The sequence below is a fragment of the Salvia miltiorrhiza genome, chromosome 6 (genome assembly GCF_028751815.1).
Source record: "Salvia miltiorrhiza cultivar Shanhuang (shh) chromosome 6, IMPLAD_Smil_shh, whole genome shotgun sequence".
Classification (NCBI taxonomy): Eukaryota; Viridiplantae; Streptophyta; class Magnoliopsida; order Lamiales; family Lamiaceae; genus Salvia; species Salvia miltiorrhiza.
This window is the reverse complement of record NC_080392.1, coordinates 31,997,069-32,015,157: the sequence shown is the minus strand read 5'-3', so window position 1 is coordinate 32,015,157 and position 18,089 is coordinate 31,997,069. Positions and strand designations below refer to the sequence as shown.

Here is an 18,089-nt window from a genome sequence, read left to right as displayed (position 1 = left end):
GAATTCAGCCGGTGCCGCCGTGCCTCTCGCAGGAAATCAAGTTCTGGCAGTCTCCGAAGAACAGATATAACTTCATCTACAGAAGTCCGATTGAGGTGAAACAAGTGGCCACGGAAAGCTCTTTCAAAGACGAAAAAGTCGTATTTCTGCATAAAATACGATTGGAGTTCGTTTGAGGGGTCAAACGGAGCGTTGAAGTTGGCTGACCTGTTCAGCGACAGTTTGACGAATTGGGCCTATCTTTTGGACTTCTATGATTTAATTCCATTGGGCTCTCTTTTGGGCATCTTAAATTAAATATATTGGACCTATTTAATTAAATTAAGTTGGGCCTATTTAATTAAATTAATTTGAGCTTATTAATTTGGGCTCTTTTATTTAATTAATTTGAGCCTCTTTGATTTAATTAATTTGGGATCTTTTATTTAATTTGGGCTACTTAATGGATGGAGTGTTTCGCGGACGACGAGACTTGCCAAAAGACGAAGAAATCTATTATGTAATAGATTAGAATTTAATTTCCCTTATTTTATTCATTTGTAATAAAATAGGCAGGGAAGAACAGGTTCCAGGTTTCCACGATAAGACGACAATTTTTTTGTCGGGTTTCTTTTATGTCGTGGAATTTAATCACCGTTAAGGTGTTTTAATAGCATGATATTTTTTATGTGGTTTTAAATGCGCATAGTATATCATGCTAGGTGTTATCACATTTTCTCTAAGCATGTTTTAGAATTTCAAGCGAGCATGTTTTATTACATGTGTTATAGAAATGCATGCTTAGGTTTTCCGTGTCAACGTGATTTAACCTGTAAACCTTTTGAAGTAAAAGACTAAGCGGATAATTCAATTTTTTAAATAAAATTGATATAGACCTCCACAGTTGGTTTAAGACAAAGTAAATTGATAATTGGTGTAAACGTCCACACGAACGTGGCTTGCACTCGTTATTAATTTGCAGCTTTTGTCGGTTAAACTTCTAAATTAAAAAAAAAAAATTTAATCTTGTGAATAAGTGGGAGTTTTTGCATGTAAACGTTCACACTATCGTGACTTGCATGTATTAATTTCTGCGAATTATTCTAGAAATGATTAAAATTAATTATTTTAACCTTGAGAATAGTGGGAGCTTCTCGTGTAAACGTCCACACGAACGTGGCTTGCACGGGTTAGTCTTTCATGGATTATTCTAGAAGGGGTTAAAATAAAAGATAGTCATAAAGTTGACTAAACTGTGGTCATAGCTTAGGCGTTTATTTCAAGTACAACTCCCCAACGGAGTCCCTTCTTGAAATTGCGTGGTCTAGACAAGGTCCGTTTATTGGTCCCATTTTTTCATAAGGATAAGTTGAAAATGGAATGAGACCAAAGACTGGGTGTCTGGTCAAACGAAAAGCGCGTAAACGTCCACACGAACGTGGCTTGCGTGTAATTCGATTGGGCTAACGGAGGTTTCAATAATATTGTTTTATCAAAAGGTTACAATATTATTGCTACGAATCTTTATGCAATAACGTGTTTTCTTATTTGCATTTGTTTGTTTAATATTTCAGATATGACTATTACCCCGCTTTTGAATGTTTTATCTGCTAAGCCGCTTACTGGTCCGAATTTTTCGGAATGGAAGCGCAATCTGGGATTTGTCCTAGACGCGGAGGAGTATAAGTTTGTGCTTACTACTCCTGCTCCCGCGAACCTTACTACTCGGTCTTCCGAAGAGCAAAGGGAGGCCCATAAGCGGTGGCATAGGGCGAATAATATGGCGAAAGCTTATATTATGACCACTATGTCTTCTGCGTTGCAGCTGCAACATCAGTCGTTGGAGACTGCAGCTGCAATTATAAGGAACCTCGAGGAGCTCTTTGGGGAATCAGACCGATCAGTCCGTTTTGAACTCATGAGGAAACTCATGTCTTCAAAGATGACGGAAGGTTCGTCTGTGCGCGAGCACGTGCTTGGAATGATTAATCATTTCAATGAGCTGGACGTGCTCGGTGGAGGAATCGAGGATGCCATTAAGGTAGACATGGTTCTCCACACTCTGCCCAAATCCTACGAAAACTTCCGACTCAATGCCGTAATGGGCAAGAAAAAGTTCACTCTAAATGAACTACTTAATGAGTTGGTAGCGGCCGAGGGGTCATGGGAAAGAGTCCACAGGCTTTGGCCACTGCCACAGGACCCAGTTTTCCACCGAAAGGTAGGAAGAAGAAAGGGCCCCATGGCAAGAAAGGCCAAGAAAAAGGTGGGAGCAAGAAGAAGCTAGGCCCGACCGGAGGCGTTAAAAAGCCAAAAGGGAAAGGCAAGTGCTTCAAGTGTCAGAAAACTGGACATTGGAAATCCGACTGTCCCTTGATGAAGAAAGCTCAAGGTATTTCTATTGCTCTAGTAACGGAAACATATTCAGTTTCGAGATCTTCCCATCAATGGGTTGTTGACTCGGGTGCAACTGACCATGTTTGTTACACCTTGCAGGGGTTCCTGCGGACAAGGGAGCTTAGTAAAGGCGAGCTAGCACTCTCCATGGGAAATGAAGCAAGCTTACCCGTTGTTTCAATTGGAGATGTGAATTTATTAATTGATGAACATGTTTTGGTTTTAAGAGATGTACTCTATGTTCCGGGTTTTCGGAAAAACTTGATTTCTACCATTCAATTACGAAAGTATGGATATTCTGTTCTTTTAGAAGACAGTGCAGTATTCATTAAAGATGGTCAAGTTTTATTTAGAAGTGCGGTTGATTCTCTTTATACTTTTACATGTCCATTTGATTATTCTTCATCTGCTTTTACTTTGACTACAAACCAAAAGAAGAGAAAAGCTTCTTCTCTAGAGAACCAAACTCTTCTTTGGCACCTACGATTGGGTCACATCAATCTAAGGAGGATCCAAAGACTGGTTTCCGATGGTATCTTGGAGTCTCTTCAAGTAGAACCAATCCCAGTCTGCGAATCCTGTCTAGAAGGAAAGATGACGACTCGGCCTTTCAAGGCCAAGGGGTATAGGGCCAAAGAAGTGTTGGAACTGGTTCATTCTGACTTGTGCGGACCTATGTCCACTCAAGCTCATGGAGGGTACGAGTATTTTGTCACTTTCATTGACAATTACTCAAGGTACGGGTACATTTACTTGCTGCGCTACAAGTCTGAATGCTTTGACAAGTTTCAAATATTCAAGGCGGAAGTAGAAAAGCGACAAGGTAAAAGTATCAAGTCATTGCGATCTGACCGCGGTGGCGAATACCTCAGTAACGAGTTTAGAGCATACTTGTTAGAATCTGGGATTACATCTCAGTTGACTACACCGGGTACACCCCAACAGAATGGTGTGGCAGAGAGAAGAAATAGAACTCTTCTTGAGATGGTTAGATCGATGATGAGTTTTGCTACTTTACCCATTTCGTTTTGGGGATATGCCTTAGAAACAGCTGGTTACATTCTAAACTTAGTGCCTTCTAAGTCGGTTGCTAAGACCCCGTCCGAGCTGTGGTCAGGGCGCAAGCCTTCTCTTAACCACATCCGGGTTTGGGGCAGTCCAGCACACGTGCTGAACAAGGATGCCGATAAGTTGAGCTCTAGAACTGAAGTAAAGTTGTTTATAGGATATCCTAGAGGAACGAAAGGGGGTTATTTTTATTGTCCTAAAGATCAAAAAGTCGTTATTAGCACTAACGCAAGATTCTTGGAAGAGGACTACATAAATAACCATAAAAGTAAGAGTAAAATTATATTCGGAGAGGTCAAAGAAATTGGCACGACAAGTCAGCCAATTCAGCCAATTGTGCAAGATGTAGTACCGCAGGTCTCATCAGAAAAAGCACAGAATGTCGATACCGAATCTGAAATAGAGCCACGTCGAAGTGAGAGGGAATCAAAGGGCAAACTGCCCAGTCGATATGCATTTGTCAATAAATCTAAAGATTCAATTGACGATGGGCTTATCGAAGAAGATCCCTGGACTTACTCCGAAGCACTAGCAGATCCGGATGCTCTTGAGTGGGAGGCATGTATGGTTTCAGAATTTGAATCCATAACTGCCATGGATGTATACGAGAAATGTTTGCTACCTGAGGGTCGAAAGGCCATTGGTAGCAAATGGGTATACAAACGCAAGAGAGGACCGGATGGGAAGGTTACGGCCTTCAAAGCGAGACTGGTGGCGAAAGGTTATACTCAACGACCTGGTATCGATTGTGAGATAACTTTTTCGCCAGTAGCCATGCTTAAGTCTATCCGATTTCTCTTGTCCATGGCAGCCCATATGAACCTTGAGGTATGGCAAATGGATGTCAAGACCGCATTCTTGAATGGGTATCTTGAAGAAGATAGAGATATCTATATGCTACAACCAGAAGGGTTCATCAAGAAAGGTGAAGAGCATCTAGTTTGGAAGCTTAAGAAGTCTATTTATGGACTTAAGCAAGCTTCACGATCTTGGAATAAACGTTTTGATGACGTGGTCAAAACTTATGGTTTTGAGCAGTGTGTCAACGATAGCTGCGTTTATAGGGTCTGTATCGATGGGAGTTTGGTTTTCCTTATACTCTATGTGGATGACATACTTCTCATTAGTGATAATGTGAATGTATTGTCTGACATTAAGGATTGGTTATCCCAACAGTTTGAAATGAAGGATCTGGGAGAGGCAGCATATATTCTCGGAATAAAGATTGGTCGTGACCGATCTAAGAGAATGTTGAGTTTGTCTCAAGCATCCTACATTGACACTGTTTTGGCACGGTTCAGCATGCAGAATGCTAAGAAAGGTTTTCTACCTTTCAGACATGGTGTTCCGCTATCTAAAGCTTTGTGTCCCACAACACCTGAGCAAATAGCGAGCATGAAGACAGTTCCTTATGCTTCGGCTGTAGGAAGTCTCATGTATGCGATGCAGTGTACCAGGCCTGATATCTGTTTTGCCGTTGGCATTGTGGCTAGATATCAAGCGAATCCAGGTCAAGCTCATTGGACTGCTGTAAAGCACATGCTCAAGTATCTTAAACGGACTAAGGAGTATGCGCTAGTTTACCAGTCTCATGATCTGACACCAGTAGGGTATGTAGACGCCGATTATCAAGGTGATAAGGACAAGAGGCGGTCTACTATCGGCTATGTGTTTATGTTTGGAGGTGGAGCCATTGTGTGGAGAAGTGTAAAGCAGAAATGCAATTCACTATCCACCATGGAAGCTGAGTATGTAGCTGCTTGTGAAGCTGCTAAAGAGGCTGTATGGCTCAGGAACTTCCTAACTGAGATTGATGTGATTCCTAGTTTGCCGAAGTGCATCACAATTTATTGTGATAACGAGGCTGCTATTGCGAATAGCAAGGATTCAAGATGTCATCAATCCATGAAATACATTGATGGCAAGTATCATTACATTCGGTCAGTGGTCAAGCATGGTGATGTTGCATTACTACATATTGCGGGAGTTGATAATCTTGCTGATCCCTTCACGAAGAGTGTTCCTGGTGCGGTGTTCAACAAGCATGTTGAAGACCTTGGAGTTCGTGACCTCCCGATACTAAACTAAACTTTAGTATAAGTGGGAGAATTTGTAATAGAGATTTACAAGCGAGTGGATAGCTAGAGGATATTATCAGTTTATTAGTCACGTTGTATACTAAAAGTTTGCTTTAGTATAAGTGGGAGAATTGAAGGGTTATATACTTAAAGCAACGCTTTTATGCTTGTATATATTGATACCTTATTCACTACTATTTTCCTATCTGAATTATTGTTATTGCATAATCCTATTATAGTCCAATTTATCTCATACTATAGATTATATGGTGTGTTGTAGATCACAGAAGATCATATAATTGAAAAAAGTTGAGATATAAATTGAGTTCACAATCGAGGCAACTATGGACGAGTTGCTGGTTTAGATTGTAGCATAAATGGATAAATAGTTTGTCTTGGCTATTTATTTATGCTAGTACCTTCGTGTATTGAACAGGATCACAGTGAGATGAATTCTTATATTCTGACTAATTAAGAATCAAGATCTCGGTGACTTAAATAATTTAACCTTAATTGAATTAATCGGTGTAAATAATTAATTGATTATTACTTTGATTTATCAAGGGTGAGAACTCTGTTGAAGTTCAAGATACTCGATACTTTGGGTGATAACAATTATTATTTGATATGCGATTATATTGCAATAAGGATCCGTGTCCTGCTGATAACAGGATGATAATATCCTCTTGAGGAACTTAATTAGTTTATCGTATTAAACCCTGCAGGTGGAATTAGTTCCGATACGATAATAAGTTTAAGTGGTAGCACTCGAGATGTCGTTTATAATTAAACGACTAATTAATTAATTAATTGATCGTCAGAGGAATTAATTAATTAATGGATATTCGATATCTTAAACACGGAGATTAATTAAGTCTAATACTAGCCCCGACTCACCTAAAGAATAAAGAGGTAATTCAGTATTAATTTTCTAGTGGAATAAATTAATACTAGTGTCTCGATTTATATTCTGGGCTGAATAAGAAAAATCGAGCACTGGGAGGCCAAACTTTATTCGAGCTAGTAGATCCCCGATTGGCCCAAATTAAGGCTTAAATCTCAAGTGGACAAACAATTCATTATCTCTAGATTCTTTCTCATTAATAATTGCTATTATTATTATCTTTTGCTATTTTAATTAAAAGTAAAATGGCAAACATAATAATTGTTATTATTATTATCTTTTGCTATTTTAATCAAAAGTAAAATGGCAAACATAATAATTGCTATTATTCTTATCTTTTGCTATTTTAATCAAAAGTAAAATGGCAAACATAATAATTGCTATTATTCTTATCTTTTGCTATTTTTAATCAAAAGTAAAAGATAAGAATAATATGTGATATCATTCTTAAGAATGAACAATCACGTAGCAATTAGACATAATTTTGAGAAAGAGAGAAATTGAGAAAGAAAGAGATTGAGAGTGTTTGTTCATTGGAGTTGAGATAGGATTCGAAGATCGTTGCCATCCAACGTCGAATCTTGCCGTGGGAACAATTCGGAAGATCAACTCTGGAGTCGATCACTTCTCGTTTCGCAGGTATACTTCTTTTACTACCTTGTAGGATTATGGTTTTTGTATGTACTTGTTAGATATCCGAAATGGATCGTGGGCACACGAACCGTATATCAAAATATGGTTCCTACAATAGACAATGTCGTCGCATGGACTGAACACATCACTATAGCACTTTATGGCAGCGTCCCGTCTATGTTGGTAAGCTATCAGAACTATTAATTAACTTGTTTTAAAATGTTTCCATGGATGGAATTATTAATTAAGGATTTTTAATGTATTGTTCAATACTCATTGCCTATTTAAAATATAATATTTTCTTGTTTGTTTTATATTTTTGAGGAGATTGGATTTTAATAAATTTGGTTGACATGTTTTTTATGGTTAGTTAGGTGCTTATTTTATCATGATTAAGTGCTTATTTTAGTGTTTTCTGATTGTGGTCATGTGCTAATGACTTAAACTCTTCTAATATAATATGTAGAGAAACATGTTTGTTGATTTCATGGAGAAAAATGGTCATTCAAAAAGAGTTCAGAAGCTTAAAAAGGCCAGCATAGATATGTTGGACCTCCCATGGGTGGACCCCGAAAACGACACTGACTGTGGAATATATGTTATGCGTCACATGGAAACTTTTAAGGGGGAGTATTCAGGCAAATGGATAACGGGCATGAAAAGAAATAGCAAGCAGCAAATGCGATACATGAGAGTGAAGTATTGTGCAGCAATTGTTGGTGCAAGTAGCAATCTCTTGAAAGATAATATTCTTTCTGAGGCTGAGAAATATTGCAGACTTACCAATGAACTTGGACCGATCAACATGGAGAAAATATTACTTAGGAAATTGAGTCTAAAAACATGAAATATGTTATAGTGAAACTTTATTTGTTTTTAAATTTGTTATGCTTATTTGCTTTAGACTTTGATGAGCTCCGAATTTGGAGGATTGAATATTTATGTTTTGAAGTGGTGAATTTTATTCACTCGTTGATTCCAAATTCAATTAGTTGGGTAGTTGCCCCCAACATGTTCGATGAAACACTTAAATGAAAATTTTATCTGGTAGTTGCCAGACCCGCTGCTGCAGCATTTCCCTAACTTTAGTCTGCACACAAACAACCTCTGACCGTTCCTCCATTGGCAATAATTTGGATATTATTCTCATGCATATCCACATTCAACATTATTATCAAAAGCAGCAAGGATTGAAGTCAGTAACCGAAATAAATTTGATTTACTAACAGCATAAATACCCGAAACTAATAACAAAACGTATAAACTAGTAGCTAATCGTGAAGTCGGCTGATAGACATAACAGCGAGGAAGGAAAACAGGGAGGGCAATCTCACCTGTGGGTTTGACTATCTAAATTCACCGGAGGAGCAACAGAGTTGGCACTCTTATGTCTACTAGTTCACTACAATTTCATCCGTGGGTTTAACACTTCATTGTGATGCAATTAGCAATTAAAAAACAGGTAATTAGCAATTTAAAAAAAAAATCAGATAATTAGCATTTAGATGAATATAAATATATATAGTTACTAGCAATAAGCAACTTTAAAATTCGCCAAATAGCAACTTAATAAATCATTATGTATCCAAATTAGCATTTGCACCTTGTGAAAATTACGAGCAACTTAATAAATTATTATTTTAATAAAATTGATAGCAACTGAATTATTATTTTTATAATAATAACAAAAAAAATTAAGTGAATATATTTGAGTTGAATTTAAGAAAAATAAAAGATTAAAAAGAATTCACAATTGAAAAAATTAATCGGGTTGCCATAGCACTATAATTTTTTTTAAAAAAAAACTACAAGTTCTTGAGAGATAGAGAGCTCAAATGGCTGCATAACCATAGAAGAGCATATTGGATTTGCATAAATACGTAAGTAGAATCTTATTATAGAATTTACAAATATTAATAATTAAAATCTAGATGATTATACAATATTTAACATTAAATTGTGATGAAATAAACAATTACGAATTAGGTAATTAGCAATTGTGCACATTAGTGTAATAGGAGTAGTATTTTTTCATATCTCCAATACAAAGAGATTACGTTGATATATGATGTATTTTTTACATAGATTTCAATTTCTTATTGTCCTTAACTACCAATCTCCATATATGAAAATTGACCAAGTATTCAACGAAGCTATCCAAAAGAAACACTAAGCAACCCAACACCGCACTCCACCTGTTCGACGAAAAGCACAAAGGAAAAATGTGACAGTATAAGAGGCTCGGGAAAACCCGTTCTAGTCGAGCATCAACCTTATGAAAGAAAAAGCATTTTAAGACTAACCAATAATAACCAAATAAATTTGCAAACATTCAACCTATATAGGTGACATACCAGCAAAGAAAAAAAAGAAATGTGCTTTATTAATGGTTTTGCTGAAGCATTCGAAAAAAGGGAAAAAAACAAAACTTCAAAAATAATACCCATCATCAGAAGCAAGCATATAATTTATACCAAACATATAGGAAACGAAGGGACAACTATGATCCCTAAAATATGGTGGGTCATGAGTTTGCTCTAAGCCAGGTTGTCGATACCTCATCGCAATTCCTAGCATCATGGTGGCGCATTTGACGACATTTGCTACACCTTCTGAGAGGTTTGTTCTTAAGTTGTTGCTCCTTCTCTTTTCTCGATTTTAATCTACTTCCACTTCCTTTATTTTTCACTGGATCTGGAGGCAACACTGAAACTTCCTTCGGCAAAGAATAGCCGTAATACCGATCAAACAACTGCTGATCGCTAGCAACATCGGACTGGTTTTGTTGTGCAAGCATCTGTTTCAAATCACGCAAACCACGCAAAAATATGTTCATTTGATCTGTATCGCCTTCAACCAAACCTACAGTCTCAAAGAACTCTGAGTGCAGTTGATTCATAAGATACTTGTTGTCTTCCATACGAGAACATTGAGCATCTATTGTACTGTCAACTTCCTGAAGAATTATCTTGGGAGCATATTTAGTCCATCGACTCACCACATTTTTCTCAGGAATGCATTCAATCTTGAGGTTAATGTATACGACAAATATATGACGACACAGTAAGCCGATCTTTTCAAAATTTTTACAACCACACGTAGCTATTTTATCTTCCCCATTGTAGCTAACGTTGAAAACCTCTTGATCAATATCGGAAACCTCATATAAGGAGACAACTTCACCAGTCGTAATGGTGACAATACGATAGTCATAAAGGGCAGTGTTGTTAGTTGGCCCAATTTTGGCCCAACAAGCCCATGCCCTATCCTCCTTATTTTGGCAGCCCTCCCATTTCCCCCTTCCAGTCGAAAATTAGTGCCCTTTTGGGGCTGTGACCCCTGCGCTTCTTCTCCCCCATGAACCTCTTCACCTTCCTTCTCTAGATCCTTCTATGGTAGGCTATTTAAAGAGCCCTTGGTCTGTGGCTGTAGAGTAGACGAAAATTGCTTAGTGTTCTTCCTTTGTGTGGAGGTGCTACCGGTGAAGGTGTAAGGCTTGTTGGCCGATTGTGGTGCCGGCGAGAGCAACGTCCCCTTTGTGATTCTTCGTGGCTTAGTGTGTGCGTGATCGAGAGGAAGAGAGCTGTACCTGAGCCGAGAAGATCGACGCCCCTTGTTCCTCTCTTTGTGTGTTTTTCCTTGCAGGTTGTCGAGGCTGCTGCTACCTCGTTGCTGCGCCGCTGTTGCTGCTGCGTTGTTGCCGGAGGACAGCCGCCGCTGCTGCTGCCCCTGCCGCCGCCGTCCCTGCTGCTGTTCCGCCGCTGTGTTGCCGCTGCTTTGCTGCCCCGGAGAAGGAAGCCTTCAACAACGACGACGAGGGTCAATACTCAACAGTGGTATCAGAGCCACGGTTGACCTCGTCGTCGCATTGGTAAGTCGGGGTCCTGACCTTAGGATCCCGCTCTGGTAAAGCGGCTTAAACCTCTCTTGTTTTTCAATTTCTAGTTGCTGCCATCTGGTGCAGTTTAGGCTTGGTGCTTATCTGCTGGTAGATTTCTAGGATTCGTGTGTCGAATTCTGTTTTCTGATTTAATTTTTTTTTTCGCTGTTACTATTCACGTGAATAGTGTTTTTGGTCTCTTATTTTTACTTCCGCTGTAAACTCTGTGGTTGTCAATCTTTGTGAGTCTTTGTGATTATTTGCTTCGTGTTGCGATGTCTTCTTTGGCAAATTATGGTTTAGCTCCTTTTAATGGTAAAACGGACTTCGGTTTTTGGCAGCAGAAAATGGAATGTATTTTAATTCAACAAAATGTTTATCAAGTAATTGATGATTCGTATGATGAAGATGTTGATGAGAAAAAGAAAACTCAATTGAATCGTCTTGCCTTGTCTGCTATTGTTCTCAACTTGTCTGAGTGTGTTCTTAGAAAAGTAGGGAGAATGACTTCTGCTAAAGAACTATGGTCTAAGTTAGAGGAGTTGTACACTGGAACCTCGTTGTCGTCTAAGATATTTTTGATTGAAAGGTTTTTCCGTTTCAAACTTGATTTGAATAAGAAAATTGATGAAAATGTTGATGAATTCACTAAGTTAGTTCAAGATATAAAACTGACGGGTGATAAACATATTGATGAGTATGCTCCGTATGCTCTTTTAAATGCTATTCCTGACTCTTACAGTGATGTTAAATCTGCTATTAAGTATGGTAGAGATAATGTGACGCTTGACACTGTTGTGAGTGCTTTAAAGAATAAGGAATTAGATTTAAATTCTAATATTTGTGTTCAAGAACCGGACAAAGTCATGCATGTTAGGGGTGAAAAGAGATTTAATGATAAGTCTAATCATAGATATAAGCCTAGGAAGTGCTATAACTGTGGTGAAACTGGTCACTATATTAAGGATTGTCCTCACCCTAAGAAAAAACAAGATGTAGAGCATGCTAATGTAATTGGTAATGAAACCAATAGTGATGTGTTCTAAGGTGGAGCTCTTTCTTAATGCCTTAGTGTTGTTCTTTGTGATTGTTTAGGCTTTGTGGCTTTGTGAGACTTCGGTGGTTAGTGCCTTAATGACTATGTGAGTCTTTGTGGCTTAGTGTCTTTGTGATTGATTAGTAGCTTTGTGTCTATGTGGCTTTGTGAGTTTTACTTTGTGATGACCGTTTGTGTCGCATGTTATCTTCATGATCATGTGTACTTTGTGATCTGTGCTAGCTCTTTGTGGCCCTTTGTGCTAGACTAACTTTGTGTTAGTGTGCTTCGTGCTTGGTGGCTGTCTTTCTCTTGTTTGTGTTTTGCAGGAATTGACTTGGTTAGTTTACCCGTTGACCTTTGTGGTCTTGTGTTTCCCTGTTATTTCTTTGTGATTTAACAGGGGGCTCGGCGATGATGATTATGGTACAGCTTCCTCTTTGATGCACACAATACCGTGATTGGGCCAAAGGTGGAGATGTTGTTAGTTGGCCCAATTTTGGCCCAACAAGCCCATGCCCTATCCTCCTTATTTTGGCAGCCCTCCCATTTCCCCCTTCCAGTCGAAAATTAGTGCCCTTTTGGGGCTGTGACCCCTGCGCTTCTTCTCCCCCATGAACCTCTTCACCTTCCTTCTCTAGATCCTTCTATGGTAGGCTATTTAAAGAGCCCTTGGTCTGTGGCTGTAGAGTAGACGAAAATTGCTTAGTGTTCTTCCTTTGTGTGGAGGTGCTACCGGTGAAGGTGTAAGGCTTGTTGGCCGATTGTGGTGCCGGCGAGAGCAACGTCCCCTTTGTGATTCTTCGTGGCTTAGTGTGTGCGTGATCGAGAGGAAGAGAGCTGTACCTGAGCCGAGAAGATCGACGCCCCTTGTTCCTCTCTTTGTGTGTTTTTCCTTGCAGGTTGTCGAGGCTGCTGCTACCTCGTTGCTGCGCCGCTGTTGCTGCTGCGTTGTTGCCGGAGGACAGCCGCCGCTGCTGCTGCCCCTGCCGCCGCCGTCCCTGCTGCTGTTCCGCCGCTGTGTTGCCGCTGCTTTGCTGCCCCGGAGATGGAAGCCTTCAACAACGACGACGAGGGTCAATACTCAACAGGCAGAACAAATCTCCTTTTGCACTTCAAGAAAAATCGATTTGTGTAAATAGTAGCAGCATGTTTCTCAATCAACAATGGAGTATCCAACTTTGGGTTCCAAGAATCATCATTGTGGCTCATTTGGTCATGTGAATGTCGTTGTTCGTCCAACGCACTCTCAAAATGCATAAAGAATTGTGCCAGATTAGAACTCGGGTTACTATGCTTGCTAAAAAAACTGTTGACACTTTCAGAAACTGAGGTAGTCCTAAATTACCCACTCATTGGAATATCCCTAAAATATGCTGGAATCCAAAACTGTCGATTCTCAAACATGGTCGTGAACCAATTTGGACCTATGGGATCATACTCATTCATTATATCCTCCCATTTCTTTTTGAATTCTATTGGCTCAATAGATTCTGACCAAACCACATTGTTGATCTTTGAGCGAAATGTGTTATCTTTTTTCAAACGATGAGGAGTCTTGTCTGGTAATTTCTTCATGATGTGCCACATACAAAAACGATGTCGTGTTTCAGGAAGCACCTGTTCAACTGCAATCTTTATAGCTGGATCTTGGTCAGTGATCAACATCTTCGGAGCAGTACCCATACACAACTTAAACTTTTCAAACAACCACGCATAAGATTGTGAATCTTCTCGAGTTAGCAACCCCGCACCAAATGTTACTATCTTGCCGTGATTGTTCTTACCGGTGAACGGAGCAAAAACCATATTGTACCTTGACCAAAGTAAAACAAAAAATATTAACAAGAGAGAACACTAGAACCTTCGCAACTTAAAAATATGCAATAAAGAAGATACTAATGATGGAGTATGATTTTATCAAAACATAATATGTATGTTGGACGAGATTGAATTTTAATAAAAAAATTTAACATGCTTTTTTATGGTTAGATATGTGCTTATTTTAATATGATGGAGTGCTTATTTAAGTGTATTCCATTTTATGGTCACGTGTTTTTGCCATTGTCGAAACAGAGGCAACTAAATATATGCAATAAAGCAGATACTAATGATGAATAAAACAATTATGATTTTATCAAAATATAGTTTGTACGTTGGAAGCAAACTTAACAACCATAACAACCAAGAAAGTGAACTATAAAAAAAAAAAAACCAAGCTAATATTTATAGTGCGCATGAAATATCAACAAAAAGAAATGAAATGTGAATAAAAATAATGTGCATTCAACATAGCTAAAGAATTAATGTAGTATATGATTTGAACATACCGATTAGTTGAGTATGTTGCATCAAAAGATACAGCCTCGCCGAACAAAAAATAATTCTTCCTTGCAATAGGGTCAGCCCAAAATAGACGGCTCAACTTATCATGTTCATCAACACAATAGTCAAATGTAAACGCTGAGTAGAACTCACGCTTCTTGAAAAGTTTATCCAACATCAATTGGGCATCCACGCCTTCGACGTACGCTCGCAAATCACGCGAATAATTCTTGAAGTCAACACGAGTGCAACCTACATTAGAGTAACCCCCAACAGTTTCTTTGAAGAGCTTATATGACTTCATTGGGCCAATATTAGCTTTAGCACAATTCATTATAAAATTCTTATGCGTAAAATCCAACTTCCTATTAGCCTTTATAAAATGTTTATTGGGGTCAGAAACCAAAGTATGAGTATGGCGATCGATAAATTTGTTTACGACATATCCTTCACCTGGATTATACTTAAACACCAAACGAGCCATGCATGACACTCTCTTGGACACTCGACGCCTTTTAGTTGTTGCTTCACTGTTGGTAGGATTGTTGTCATCTTTCACATTTTTAACACCCTCACTACTGCAATAAATATATCTCCATATAAGTACACCATCAGCTGAATATTTTTTGGGCCCAAGTCTGGTTTTGAACCCAGTAGCCAACGCATAGTCCTCATAAAACTCTATTCCATCCTCCAGCGAACTAAACTTCTTTCCAACATATGGAGTTATATCATAACTACTATTTGGTACGTAATAATGTTCAGATGAACCTGACAAATAGATAGTAAGAAAACATATAATCAAACTCATTGTTAATACTAAATTTAAATTCGTCCATATCATGTATGAGTTGTAAGTGCTTTTTTTTTATTTTGGCATTTGCTTCCGCTAGTAATTTTTGTTGTTGTTATTCAATGTGTGAAATACATGTATCATGGATGTGTAAGCTAGAAAACTCTACTTTGAACAGATAAAAAAAAAATCAAATTGTGAAAATAAAGAAAAAATGAAATTCTAATCCATAACTGTATAGAAGATTGAATAGATGATCGAAAAATATGAACAGCAATAATTTATAGAGAGAGACTTACGTGAGCGCTTTATTTTTGCGCGCATGGTGTGAGCGCGGGTCTGGGTCACGACCCGACCCGGATCCGGCTCCACCTTAAATATTAAAAAAAAAATTATAACCGATTTTAATATACTCCCTCTGTCTGCCAAGATTATGTCACAATTACTATATCGGGCGTCCGCCAAGATTATGTCACTTTCCTTTTATGGCAATGGTCTCACCATCGTCTTTAATATTTTATCCTTACTAGCACTCTTTATTTACAAAAAAATCACTCAAAATTCAATCTCAACCACTCATCTCATAAAGTGGTGGGACCCTTTCTCCACTACATCAAAATCATCACTAATTTTATTAAATCCCGTGCCCAAACAAATTGCCATAATCTTGGCGGACGGAGGGAGTATTATATAAAACTATTAAAGCATTGAATATCAAGAGAGCCCTTAGCTTAGTTGGTTTAGGCTCCACAGCTTATGCAAGCTAGACCTGGGTTCGAAACCCACTAGGAGCGAAATTTTGGGCTTCATTTCATTTATTTTGTTATTTCTTTTAATACTTGTAGTTTCTTTCTTTTAAGTATATAGTTTCATTTATTTTGTTATTTCTTTTAATACTTGTAGTTTCTTTCTTTTAAGTATATAGTTTCATTTATTTTGTTATTTCTTTTAAGTATATAGTTTCTTTTTTTTTGTAGTTTCAAAATAATACTTGTAGTTTCTTTCTTTTAAGTATGTAGTTTCTTTCTTTTAAGTATGTAATTTCTTTATTAAAATAATACTTGTAGCTTTTTTTTTGTAGTTTATTAAAGTAATACTTGTAGTTTTTGTTTTTTTTTTTTTTGTAGTTTCTTTCTTTTTTTGTAGTTTCTTTCTTTTAAATATAGTTTTTTTTGTAGTTTTTTTCTTTTAAATATGTAATTTTTTTATTAAAATAATACTTGTAGTTTCTTTCTTTTAAGTATGTAGTTTCTTTATTTTAAATATGTAATTTCTTTATTAAAATAATACTTGTAGTTTCTTTCTTTTAAGTATGTAGTTTTTTTTTGTAGTTTCTTTCTTTTAAGTATGTAGTTTCTTTCTTTTAAGTATGCAATTTCTTTATTGAAATAATACTTGTAGTTTCTTTCTTTTAATACTTGTAGTTTCTTTCTTTTAATACTTGTAGTTTCTTTCTTTTAAGTATGTAGTTTCTTTCTTTCTTTTATACTTGCAGGTTTTTTTTTCTTTTTTCTATAGTTTATTTCTTTTAATACTTTTAGTTTCTTTTAAGTATGTAGTTTCTTTTTTCTTGTTCTTCTTTTTTCTTTTCGTTTCAAATTTTTAATTATTTTTTTATTTTAGTTTGAACAAATAGTATCATTTGTTCTATATTAAAGGTTTCATTTAGTAAGAAAAATAGTATCATTTGTTCTATATTTAAAGGTTTCATTTAGTAAGAAAAGTAGTATCACTAATAAATGATATTAAAAGTTTCGCTTAATGATATTAAAAGTTTCGCTCTTTTCTTCGTTCAATATTAAAGGTTTCATTTAGTTTGAAAAATAATATCATTTGTTCTATATTAAAGGTTTCATTTAGTAAGAAAAATAGTATCATTTGTTCTATATTAAAGGTTTCATTTAGTAAGAAAAATAGTATCATTTGTTCTACAATATTTCAAATGACACTTACATGTAAATGACACTATACTAAACCCTAAACCCTAAACCCTAAACATTATGACACTATCAAATGACACTATGACAGTTCAAATGACACTACAAGATTTTAAATGACACTACGAGATTTCAAATGAAACTTTAACAATTAAAATGACACTATAAGATTTCAAATGTTACTATGACATTTCAAAGACACTTCGAATGACGCTATGACATTTCAAATGACACTATGACATTTCAAATGACATTATAACAATTCAAAATTACACTATAACATTTCAAATGACACTACAAGATTTAAAAATAGCACTATGACATTCAAATGACACTACAAGATTTTAAATGACACTATGATATTTCGAATGACACTACAAGATTTCAAAGACACTACAAGATTTCAAATGACACTATGCCATTTCAAATGACACTTCAACAATTTAAATGACACTAGAAGATTTCAAATGATACTACAAGATTTTAAATGACACTATGACATTTCAAATGACATTATTCCATTTCAAATGACACTTCAACAATTCAAATGACACTACAAGATTTCAAATGACACTATGACATTTCAAATGAAACTTCAAAAATTGAATGACACTACGAGATTTCAAATAATACTATGACATTTCAAATGACACTATGACATTTCAAAGGACACTACAAGATTTCAAATGACACTGACATTTCAAATAAAACTTCAACAATTGAAATGACACTACAAGATTTCAAAGGACACTATAACATATCAAAATGACACTACAAGATTTCAAATGACACTATAATATTTTAAATGACACTACAAGATTTAGAAAAACGCTTTGACATTTCAAATGACACTATAAAATTTCAAATAACATAATAAGATTTGATATGACACTACTCCGACATTTGAAATGACACTTTTCATTCAAATGAAACTATAACACTATATGCATTAAAAAATGATATTATATTTATATTTAAATAACACTTTTAATATATTCTAAAATGACACTACAAGATTTCAAATGTCACTTTAATATTTTAAATGACACTACAAGATTT

The 18,089-nt window shown here is 36.6% G+C and overlaps 3 protein-coding genes and 1 long non-coding RNA gene across 4 annotated transcripts; 2 read left to right on the top strand and 2 right to left on the bottom strand.

The window, feature by feature from the left end:
- The first annotated feature begins 2,152 nt into the window (after positions 1–2,152).
- LOC130989102 (uncharacterized) lies at positions 2,153–2,731 on the top strand. The gene is made up of 2 exons (XR_009090470.1): positions 2,153–2,371; positions 2,476–2,731. It is a non-coding gene; the product is annotated as an uncharacterized LOC130989102 (long non-coding RNA).
- A 4,043-nt stretch (positions 2,732–6,774) lies between these two features.
- On the top strand, positions 6,775–8,130 carry LOC130989101 (uncharacterized). The gene is made up of 2 exons (XM_057913061.1): positions 6,775–7,242; positions 7,526–8,130. Exons 1-2 carry the CDS (start codon positions 7,162–7,164, stop codon positions 7,904–7,906), a joined length of 462 nt encoding a protein of 153 aa, XP_057769044.1. The 5' UTR covers positions 6,775–7,161; the 3' UTR covers positions 7,907–8,130.
- A 1,453-nt stretch (positions 8,131–9,583) lies between these two features.
- LOC130990770 (uncharacterized) lies at positions 9,584–10,418 on the bottom strand. Its single transcript, XM_057915002.1, has 2 exons — positions 10,397–10,418; positions 9,584–10,236 (listed from the first exon to the last, which is right to left on the bottom strand). Exons 1-2 carry the CDS (start codon positions 10,416–10,418, stop codon positions 9,584–9,586), a joined length of 675 nt encoding a protein of 224 aa, XP_057770985.1.
- Positions 10,419–13,319: 2,901 nt separating this feature from the next.
- LOC130990769 (protein FAR1-RELATED SEQUENCE 5-like) lies at positions 13,320–15,417 on the bottom strand. The gene is made up of 3 exons (XM_057915001.1): positions 15,393–15,417; positions 14,306–15,071; positions 13,320–13,791 (listed from the first exon to the last, which is right to left on the bottom strand). The coding sequence occupies exons 1-3, from the start codon at positions 15,415–15,417 to the stop codon at positions 13,320–13,322; spliced, it is 1,263 nt and encodes a 420-aa protein (XP_057770984.1).
- Positions 15,418–18,089: the final 2,672 nt, after the last annotated feature.